This window comes from Nothoprocta perdicaria, unplaced genomic scaffold (genome assembly GCF_003342845.1).
Source record: "Nothoprocta perdicaria isolate Ctin4 unplaced genomic scaffold, notPer1 scaffold_42, whole genome shotgun sequence".
NCBI classification, from domain to species: domain Eukaryota; kingdom Metazoa; phylum Chordata; class Aves; order Tinamiformes; family Tinamidae; genus Nothoprocta; species Nothoprocta perdicaria.
In genome coordinates this window covers 1,415,357-1,426,756 of record NW_020455666.1, presented here as the reverse complement: position 1 = coordinate 1,426,756, position 11,400 = coordinate 1,415,357, and the positions used below count along the sequence as shown (strand labels likewise).

Here is an 11,400-nt window from a genome sequence, read left to right as displayed (position 1 = left end):
AGTTTAATATATAAGCAAATTGTTTCATTTTAAGTGAAGGGGGGAGAGAAAAAAATGCCTATTATTATATTTACTTTTTTAGTATCTTGGGTAAATTGTTTTAAAAACTCCTTTTTAAACTTAATGAGTATACTATTTTTGTTTTATCTAGTAACCATTATCCTGAAAAATGGAGGACAACATATATCAAGTTTATGAAGATGAAATTCGGTTATTAGAAGAAGAAATTCAAATGTTAACTGAAAAGTATGAAGATGGACAACAAGAATCCACATTTTATTCTGATGAGGAGATACTTATGTCAATGTATGGKTCTTACAATACACTGGATTAATATTTCTTTTTGATGTTACTTTGATTAGGTTAGTCTCCTGCTCCTATTTTGTGGCAGTAGGATTTTTGCCTGTATTATTCCTTTAGTGCTTAATATAACACAGAACTTCTTTAGGACAAGAGTTACAGATGCTAACAAAATATAAATAAAAAATAGTTTTACTTTTTTCAGGTACTCATAGTGGTCAGAGCTCAATATGTAATGTACTTATAGTGTGGACTTTGCAAAGCTATGAGCTGCAAAGACCCTGTTTTCCATGATACAGCRTGGAACAACTCGATAATAATTTCTTTATCCTTAAAAAAAAAAAAAGGCAGGGGAGGACTGGGGCATGAGTTGTCATTAGCTCCAGGCTAAGGAATTGCTTATTGGGAAGTGAATTACTGAAAACTGCTTTTGGTCTGAAAACAACATTGTGAAGTCCTTTTATTTTAACTGTATTGTTGYATTGGTATGGTAAGATGTGCATTTATGGGTCTTTTGTCCCTTTGATGTTGTTGTTTTTGATTATAGCAAGTCATCTCAAAGAGAATTTCAAGGAGAGTCAAAGGAACGTGAGTTTCCATCAGATCTGAAAGCTCAACTTGAAACTCTAGAAACAGATCTCTCATTTTTAATGAAATTTACTGGTATTTCGTTCACAAAACATTCCAAGAAAACTGTGGAAAAAAGTAAGCATTTTTCTGCCTGATAGTGATGCAGTACCAAGCATTTTGTTGTTAAATTTGCAGTTCTCTCTTGTAACTTAGCTTTATATACATATGTGTGTGTATATATATATATATATATATAAAGTAATTTTTTTTGATAAAACTTTATCTTGGGTGTAGTGGTTTGCATAGCAACAACCTGAAATGCTACCATGAAACTAGTGGGTTATTTTTTTAATCTGTTCCCCTTAGTTTCATGGTTTATATAGTACTCTGTATCTATTGGAACTTTAACTGTGACTAATAGAAGAAATGCAGTAATCAAGGATTAATTAAACATCTTGTTGCTTTCATTTATAACAGGTGGAAGCAGAACAATACAGAAGCATAGATTAGCAGGAAATTGCCACTCACTACCTTTTCAATTGGAGTTTCAGCTTCTCCAGATAAAGGTAATGATCAATGTATTTTTAAAGAAAAAAAAAGCAAATGAGCAAACTTTCAAATGGATAACTGTTAATATTTCTTTATTCAAGGTTAAAAAGTATTTGTTTGAAATAAGGAATATTACAAAGAAAATTGATTTCTTCCTATTTGTCTTGTGGGAATTGGGAAGAAAATTAAGACACAAAAAGCCTGAACAGCTGTTTGTTTGTTTATTTGTTCTTTGTTTTATTTGTTTGGTTTTTAAAGACTTTGGTTAGCATCTTGCTTGCTTGGTAAGTATGAGCAAACATGCCATAAGAACAGTACTGTAGGGAAGTCAGTACCAATGTCTGCAGACATTTTGCAGAAAAACACTTCTAATTTGGCTTCTTGGCACTCTATCTAGAGTGTTGAACAGTGGAAAACAATTACTCAAAATTATAATTTTGTTTTTGGTTTTCGGCTTTTTGCAGTTCTAGCTTTAAAGGCACATTGCAAAAGGATAATGCTTTGAACTAATACTAGTTAAAACTGCATGTCTRTGGAAAGGTGCCCTTCCTAATCTTAAGCTATTGTGAATTTAGGGAATTGCATTTTAGGAGCTGACATATGGACTGCACAATTCATGACTACAAAAGCTCTGTGTGACTTGAGATTAGTGGTCCTGGTGATACTATTTTAGGATTTGCTTGTATAAAACTTCATTTAACTTTACGTTTGGAAATAACCTCAACCAATCATGGGACTTGGATTATTCTTTATTTTTCACTTAGAATTCTGCMGAATGATGATTGTTTATTCCACTGTAAATTTAACATAGGGGAGTGAAGATTAATAATTTGACATTAGTTTTTTTTAGTAAGACTATCCTGAAATATTCATTCCACTAGATGGCGATACTTATCTACTTAGTGCCTAAAAGTGTAATATTTTAGTGCTGATGAAATAAACCATTTATTTCAAGTATAACATCCCCTCAAACACCCAAACGAACAATTTCAGTGGAAACCTGAATGATTTGAATAGAGTTGTAAAAACCAACCTGTTGTTTTTAGTTTAGTGAGCATAGTGAGAGACTAATGTAGAGTTTATATTCCAGAGTGGACTATTCTTTCGGCAGYTTGAAATGGAAGCAATACAGCTCCTATCTGTGGACACTTGTTTAGAGGCAAGCTTATAAGTCAGAAGAAGTCATTTAATGTAAAAGCTTTGTATGATTTTTATTGTATTTGAGTGTTAAGAGAGGACATATTCAAATAGCTTCAAAATCAACTTCCTGCCCCTGTTGAGTCTCTTGCTCTGAATTTAAATGACTTTTGCAGATGTTACTTACTCAAGTCACTAAATTCTGTAGTGTTTTGGCTTGCTTTTTTCCATCTTTATTGATGGCAATGTTAGCAGTGCTGCCGTCCAACTGGTGCTACGGATTGGTGTGGTGCACTTGGTTTTGACTCAAGCTTGTCTGTTAAGCTTGTTCCCTCACTGTTACTCCTTGTGTTTGCTCATAGTGACAGGGSCTAGAAAAAACAAATGTGACGTATCCAGTAATAAGTAAAACATTCTCTGTGGTCTTCAAGCTGTGGTTTTAAAACTTCATTCACTWTTGCATGATGTAAGTGGTCTGTTGTGTTTGAGAATACATAATAAAAATAATTGAATTCTTTTGTGACTTCATACCTATTCTTTGAACACACTTTTATAGCTTGTTAGTCGTTTTACCTTGGAAATATTTTTACTTTGTCCTACAGATAGTTATTATTCATGGTTCTTATCTTTTTTAATTAGGACAATATTTTTATGCTTATGGAGGAAACTATTATATTTGTTCTGCGTTAAATGACAGCTAGGAGTTGTGTTGGAAAAGGAGAAGAAACCTAGATTAAAGAAGTGAAGGCTACATAAAGTAGATGATCATCCTGTGGATAAGTTTTCCTTTATATTTCTGTATTCTGTGTGGAGTACTTCTAGTATTCCAAAAACCTCCTTCCCTGGATAATACAAATAGAATACCATTAGAATGAAATTAAGTGGTTTAGWTAAACTCTTACTTCAAAGGAAGTTATTTTAAGTCTTTTTTTAAATAGCAGMAGTTGCATATATTTTTATCTGCTTTTTTCCTTTATTGAAGAAATTTAATGTACATTGTAATTTCTCTAATCTAGAACAAAGAGAACGTGTCTGCTGTTATTACTAATCTCAATATTGTAATGGAATCTGGGGAATATTCAGGTGTAAGCAAGTTTGTGTCCAGGTAAGTGTGGGAATTTGGTTGACTTGAGGTTTTTTTTTGTTTGTTTGCCTATTCTTTGTTTTTAAGAAAAGTTATTGTGTGGGTAATCTGATACTAAAGACTATTGAGCTTTTCATACTGAATTATTTTCTTTGCTTAGAGCTGATAACATGTTACTATAAACATTTTCTGTCCCTTGTCTGTACCTTTTGGGAGGGTTATTGAAATGAATGTAACTTTTAAACCTTGAAAGGACTACTATGATTTTGTGTTAAACAGAAACAAGGTTTTTGATGTTTTGATGATCATGTATTCTAGCGGTTCCTTGTTTTCTCTCCTTGTCTCAAAGTCTTTCACAGATGTTTTGAAAACAGTAGGTAATAATATTGATTGAAAAATAATAGGGTAGTATGTRCAGTGGCTTAAGAAAACATACATACTAAAACTCAAGCATGTTACTACATATTTTTGAAATTATTTCCTGGGAGGCGTCAACTTCTTTTGATACACAGGATGGTCAATTATGGTCAACTAATTTCCTTTATCTTTGCTATTCCACTGCAAAATCTACTGGAAAGCTACTCTAAGAATGATTCTATTATTAATTAGTGCTAGGTAGTTGACTTGTAGTTTAATATTGTTCTTTAAATGACTTTTAGGAGAGGGGGAAGGAAGGCAAATGGGGAAGCAGGGAAAAGGTCTATCATGTTACCACTGACTTGACTAGCTTGTACTGAAAGCTGAATCTTTCTTCAAAAAGAGGAAAGGTTTAATATATCCACACAAATCTCTGTTACTAAAGCTAGAGGGGTAACTTGGAATATAATTTGACCAATTACTGAGAAACAGGATTTAGAAGAGAAAATAATCCTGTGGTTTGTAAGTATTTTCTCTCCAAAGTGTTTTGGTGTAAGTTTAAGTTTTCATAAGGGGCACAGGATGATTTAAGGCTGTGATATAACTTAAGAAAGCAATTCTGTGCTCTCTGTAGCAAATATTTGCATGAACCATATATTATCTTTGCATCAACATACATACTTGTGAAATTATAAGGCTAGTAGAATCTCCCTAGTCATTTCATTGAAAAAGTGATTTGCCAACCCTTTTTCTCCACCTGAATACCTTCAGTCAGTTGGATAGGTCTTCTGGATTTGATTTGTCTTGCAACTTTGAGATGTAGTGCAGATCTAAGTCATAAACTGTGTGGCCAGGGTGGGGATGATGTTGGCAGTGTCTGTTTTGACAACAGCCGCCTGCTAGATAGGCTCAATCTGACTACAAGATCTCTCTATTTTATCTCAGTCCACTAAGTTAGCTAGTTCCAATTTCTTACTTGAAGGCACAGTACCCTCATTTTCAAGTCCAGTTTCAGTCTTTGCCCAGCTAGGCTTTTTGTTCCACAAGTTATTTAGAATCTTGGTTCCCAACACTTCCCTTCCTCACTCCCTCTCCATTCTGTGGCTAACTGAATCTACTCTGCTTCTACTTTGGTCTYTTCAGCCTCCCCATTCTTCTGACCTGGTCAGTTTGTTTCCTTCTGTCAATTCCCTGTTCATTTTCTTTTGCCTCATGGCCCAGCCTTGCGAAATCCATTGTCTTGTTCTCTTTGGTTTTCTCTGGTGGCCTGATTTCTTCCCCCTTGCTCCTTCTCAGCAGTTTAAATTTCCATAGGGGCACTTTAATAGCACAAGAGTTGAAAACTTGGCAAACAACTGTAATTCCAAAGCTCATGCTGCTTTGGAAGAGTATAGTAATTTTAGAACAGTCGAAAAACGCATTATTAAAGGCAACAAATGAGTTGTTTTTTAAACAGGTACTGCTGTGATATATTTTAAAAGGACATGCAGTTCTTCAAACTGATAATAAAATGTTACAAACTGATAATAAAATGTTACACAAATGGAATCACAATATTTGTTCCTATTTTTAGACTGTACTTGAATCCCCTTTGCATCATTATCACTGGTGGTGTATTTCTACCTTTGAGTACTGCTGTAAAAATCCTGTTGGYAACCTTTGTTTTAAATTTGAATTCATGTTACTTGATTGGGATAGCTAACTATTACATAATTATGTTATCAAATAGGTGTTTTGGGGGAATTTTGAGAACTGTTCCTACTTGTTACTGCTTAAATTTTAAGTAGTAATTTAAGTGAGAGTGAAAGACTTGTGAAATGTTTGCTTTGTATTAATCATTYGGTGGGTTAAATAGCTTGGAAGTGATGGGAACATGCACAGCTGTAAGAATCATTCATTAGTTTTAAGTCCTAGTGTAAGAGGTCTGTATTACTGCACTGAGTTAAGATGTATTTCCTCTCTTAAAATAGCAAAAGGAGCATATTCCTTTTACAATAGATAGTGTGAGTTTTCTGTTTTTCTCCCTTGCTCTATTTTTTTCTTCATACTTTCTGTATTGTGCTGCTGCTGCAAATGCTTTGTAAAACTGAAATGACATAATGGCATTTGCGTAGGAGCATGTGATTTTTAACCTGATGCATATCCACAGAAGTTTTTTTTGCTGTTTTTGGATAACTCCCCTGTTAAATGGATGTTAGCTTTGGAAATCAGTATTTTCCACTCCTAGTGGATTTTTTTTCCATTTACACTCCAGTGACATTTTGTAACGTTGAATTCTTTCCAAAAACAGGCTCAAGAGGCTTAAGGCTTAACATGTATATGCCTTCAGCTTTTAAAAATAATAATAGTACTGTTGTGGAATTAGGCCCATTTTGACTAAATAAGAATTTACCTAGTCTAAACCCAATACTGTTAATCTAGGAGAAACTTCCATTATAAGAGAGACTTTTTTGAAGTGATGCTTTTATGCTGCCTTTTGCAGTGGTAACTGATTCCCTTAACTTTTTATCCAAAATACTCTTTGTTTAGTGATCTAGTCATAAAAATTGCACTCTGCCTTATTGCCTAAATGAAAGACAAAAGGAGAAATAAAAGTAAAGGGAAACAGTGCTAAAATAGTAGGTGACTAACAATTAAAACTGACAATTCCTTAAGATACCTCTCCTTATCCTCTAGTCTGTGTTCTTCTTGAAAATTGTATAGAAGTGGAGCCTCATCAAAACTGGCACTTTTTTCTTTAAGTATGTAGCTCCATAATAATTTTGTATTGCCCTCTTTCACAGATCTAGATGTTAAAGGGCATATTGCAGTATGTTTAGAATCATGTTCATGACCCATTACTATGGCTGGGTTATTTACTATACTATGCATGGCTTTTTTATTTCTTTTAATATGCCCAGTTACTAACGATTAAGAAAMGCTGATCTTAACATAAGGTTAGTCAACTATTGTAAATCAGCATGTGTCTACTTCATTCCAGGCACTTGGTTTTAACTGTGCTGCCAGCATGTATTTTGTCTTGGCCTCTTTTGCTGGAAGTTGTGACTAACTTTGGTAAATCTTCCTATTTTCAAAGCACTCTTTTGTCAGGTGTCTTTTGACAATGGCTAATGGTYCTTCATCTGTCTGGCTTCATATCAACAATGACACGAAGCTTTGTTACTCTTGTGATTAAAGAATCTTCAGGTGTCCTGATACTCCATTTCTCATAGTTGTTTTCTTGACATTTGTGCRTTTTGGCATACTTAGCCACCATAACTCTTCTTAGTACATCCTGTGCAAGTGTTCCTACTCCCTTCCATTCACAGTCTTGGATAGATGATTTGTTATCTAGCAAATTCTTTCCTATATTCTCTTATTTCCCTTCACTGTCCTAATCTCACACACAATGTCATACATCATTAGGTTTTTGAAGAACAGTGTTTTGTTCTTTTTTTAGGGGAACTGGTAGGGGAGTGTTTCTATTGTTTTSTCTAATATGTTCTTAATTAATGATCTCTTCTAACTCATTTTCCTCCTTCAATTAATTATATATGTATATACATAATATTAATTAGAGTCTTTAGGGGGGAATGCAAATTTAAGGCTTCATAATTGATACTTTTGATTAGTACTGCTTGAGATAAAAGACATTTTTATTCTGCAGCATTGAAGAACGCGGAAATCTTTTGCCATTCTTCAAAAGCCTTTCATCATATGCTGAGTGGTGTGAACATCGTAGATGCACCTTCCTGCATTTCAAGGTAGTGTCTATCAATCCTTTAAGGAGTTCATTGGGAAGAGCAAAATTAAGTCGCGAACAAAGATAAAWGTAGTATTCTTCAGAGGAGTAGTATAATCTCTTTAAGTAGTAYGGTAAGATTGATTTTTATCATGTTATTGCTCATGTTCCTGGCGGGATGAGAGAAATGAATATATGGGACTTTTATGTGGAGGAGGGAGACGGTGTTTTATTGGAATTATCTTTCACTAGAATGAAAATAGAAGATAATTTGAATAAAAAGAGCAAAAGAAAAAATCAAAAGAAAACAGTGTTTATAGTCTTTGGTATTTAAATATTAGTTTKGATGGGCTAGATCTGATTGTCTGAAAAGTGTGACAGCTTGTTTTGGGGAGACTGCACTTAGAGTTCTGAAATACTTTACTTGAATGGGAGGATAAACTATTCCTTACGTTCAACTGGAAAATAATAATGACATTTATTTTAAATTACCATTATCGGTCATTTGTTTTGTGTTTGTGCTGTTTTTAAAGTATTCCTCAGCTACAAGTACTGTAGTCYTAACACAGAACATGATATGATGAATGTGTCATTACTGTGAGACAAGACTTTGCAAACGGACATTTGTCACAAATTAGTTGATGTAATTTGCTCCTACATCTGAATTCTGCCTGATCCACTTACACTTTATTGTTTTAAGTATTTTTTGAGATATTGTGAATACATAGTAACACCTGACCAATTTCAAAGACAGAATTGTCTTTGAAATTGATGTACTCTAGACAACAAATCTTAACTTATTTGTGGTTTTGTATTTGATTTTTTTAAGGAAAATAAATAACAGTAGTATTCAATCACTGCGATAAGTTTAGGAGTCTCAACTCTTGCAAGTCTAGTAAAAATAGTAAATAGTAGTAAAATACTGTATGTAATGGTGAAAAGTTCCRTTTTCTTGACTGGGGCATGTTAGAAGTATTTTTAGATGTTTCTATAGTCTATAAGCTTGATAATACTTTGAGTAAATAGCAAGTTTTTCCTCTTTTATCAAAACTTCCAATTGCACACGCAAAAGTTGTGCTAAGTATCTTAGCAGTATTGTTCAATAGCTCCAGAACATCAACTGTAATAATAATCATGATGGTAATTTTTTACTAACCCCCTTAACCATGCTAAATCAAATGTGCAGTATGTTACTTTTAACATATTTAATAATCTTTTCTTGTAATACACWTCTGTGTAAACACACCAAACCTATTGAAGTGATTTCTAGCTTGTCTGTTATATGCATGGCATGATGCTCATCTTTTCTTGTCATTTGTCTTTTGTAACTGCAACATAACAGGATGTCATTGACTTCCTTCAGAATACTGTTCTCTTCTCAATGTTCTGTATTTCTGTCTATAGTCAAAATGAGGTACGATGCACACATTTGTTGTCAAAGGTAGATCTGTCCTGTGAAGCTACTTTGAGAGCTGTAGAGTCAAGAGTAACCCTGCAAATACCATCAAACTGCACTATCTTTGCTTTTCAGTAGAAATAGCAAGTTGAAAACTGCTTTTTCTGTGCTAGTTAAATCTGGTTGATTAGTTTATAACAGAAATTTAAAAAGTGGTGTGATTTTTCATGACAAAGATATATGAAGAAATGCACTTGGAAGATTCATTGAATATTCAGAGTTTCTCAGCAATATGTTTTCTGAAGTTGCTTATCTTTATGGAAAAAGATAGTATTGAGGAAGGCAGGCCAGTTAGGGACAGTATTTCATATATAATTGAGTGTGAGTCTGTGAAGAATTTTTTATACTTATTTGTRGCAGCCTCGGTAATAGTTTCATATACAAATAAGAGACTTCTTGAGGGGAAAGAGTTAGCAAAGAATTCAAAGATCAAATCTGATCTTTGTGTTAAAGTGACTAGCAGAGTACTTTTAATATTTGTTTTAAAGCAGAAGAACAATCTTATCTTGTAATTTTTTTTAAAGAATGCARGCTTTATGTAGTATTGTTGCCGGTTGAAGTAACTATGGGTAGAACGAAGTTGACTTGGAAGCGTTGTATGCACTATATAATATACTTTTCGATGCTATGCTTTTGACAGTTGTGTTTATTGTGGCTCCCTTCCAGTGCAGCTTCTCTGATAGTGCTTTAAATGGATTTAGGATGTCCCAGAAGGCAAAACTTTATGGTTTTTGTATTTTAGGTATCTGATACTTGCATAACATTAATTGTATGGCAAGGTTTTGATGGTGATGATTGTGGCAATGCAGTAATCTGTGCAAAATGGATTTACAACTACAAATATAGTGTGAACTAGACATGCCTTTTTGTCTCCTCTGAAACTCAATAGATAAGTATGTTTGCATTGCAGTGAGAGCAGATTGTTGAAGCTGATGCTGATAAACAAGAAAAATAACAAATTTTATTGGSAATACAGAACAGAAAAAAGTGATAGAAAAAAAAACAGGATAATGTACATTCAGCTTGATAAAAGTATTGGTCACAAAGATAGAAGGCAAAAATTCCTGCATACTGAAGCACTCTTCGAATGTTTTGCTGAGTTGATTAGCTAGAAATTGGGGAAAGCAAATTAAACCATATCAGCTAATTTACTGCCTTCACAAGAATCTCAGAAGATACCACTTGTCCACTTCTGTTAGTTTTTAATGGAAGTATTAACTCTTTTGTGGTGGTAGCTAAATTTTAAAATATCTTTGTGTGTGTATCTTACATAAATGTGCAAATGTTTGTACACTTCCATAAAGATGCATTAATATGTACTATTTTCMTATAGAGTTAATAGGAAGACTTATGATATTTACCAATTTCATTAATTTTGAAAACAGTTTTATTTAGCAAACTATTTGAGATGAGAACAAGATCAGAGACCACTACTTATGTAATGTTATGACACTTAAATTTTTAATTTTATTAGCTTTGTCTTAGGCTTTTTCTGCAAATAGATACAAATGAATTGGGTGGTGGTTGTTGTTTTCCCTGCAGGAGGTTTGTTTCAAAGTTGGAATGTGTTTTTACATGCTTTGGGGCTGTTTTTTATCTTGTGATTAAGAAGCTGAAAACATCAGTGTGTTATGACTCTACATGAGAAAGCAAAAATCAAATTCTCATGGTAGAACTAGGATTTGTTGTTAYCTGATACATTAAGACATTGGGATTTCTTGTTATATCAAACAATTTAAAACAGAGAAATATAAGGAAAGACCCGGATTTATTAATCAAGTTATGAGGCTGGGGCAAAATATTTTTCTTGTTTTTTGTAACTGTATCCTTTTTAAAAAAGATGACCCCACAATTCATATAGTCACTTAAGCTTGTTTCTCAATGTTTCTAATGACCGAGCATTGGTATGCTCAGAATTAAATGTGCCCTTGATGATAATTCCTCATAGTACAAGTACTAAGAAATCAAGGCATAACTAAGATAAAAACAATTAATACAACATATCTTATAAGTATTCTAGGTGCATAATGATGTATTATCATGCATTTGATGCTTACTATTCCTACAAATTAGACATCCATAGTAGTTTCATAGATAGTATGGAGTTGATCTGGTAATAACTAGCATGTTTTTGTCATTCCTTTTTCTGAAGAACTTTAAGCCTATGCTTGGTATTTTGAGGATTCTTCCTATTCTTCCTTCTTGGAGGAAGAAACTGAGAGTTAT

General features: G+C 33.4%; 1 protein-coding gene across 1 annotated transcript in view; it reads left to right on the top strand.

The window, feature by feature from the left end:
- The window catches only part of CENPP (centromere protein P), a 101,545-nt gene that overhangs the window by 525 nt on the left and 89,620 nt on the right, over positions 1 to 11,400 (top strand). Inside the window, exons 2-6 of the mRNA XM_026046017.1 lie at positions 152 to 306; positions 848 to 1,005; positions 1,348 to 1,436; positions 3,573 to 3,661; positions 7,644 to 7,740. Coding sequence (XP_025901802.1) covers positions 170 to 306; positions 848 to 1,005; positions 1,348 to 1,436; positions 3,573 to 3,661; positions 7,644 to 7,740 — 570 coding nt within the window. The 5' untranslated portion in view covers positions 152 to 169. The remainder of the gene's footprint in view (positions 1 to 151; positions 307 to 847; positions 1,006 to 1,347; positions 1,437 to 3,572; positions 3,662 to 7,643; positions 7,741 to 11,400) is intronic.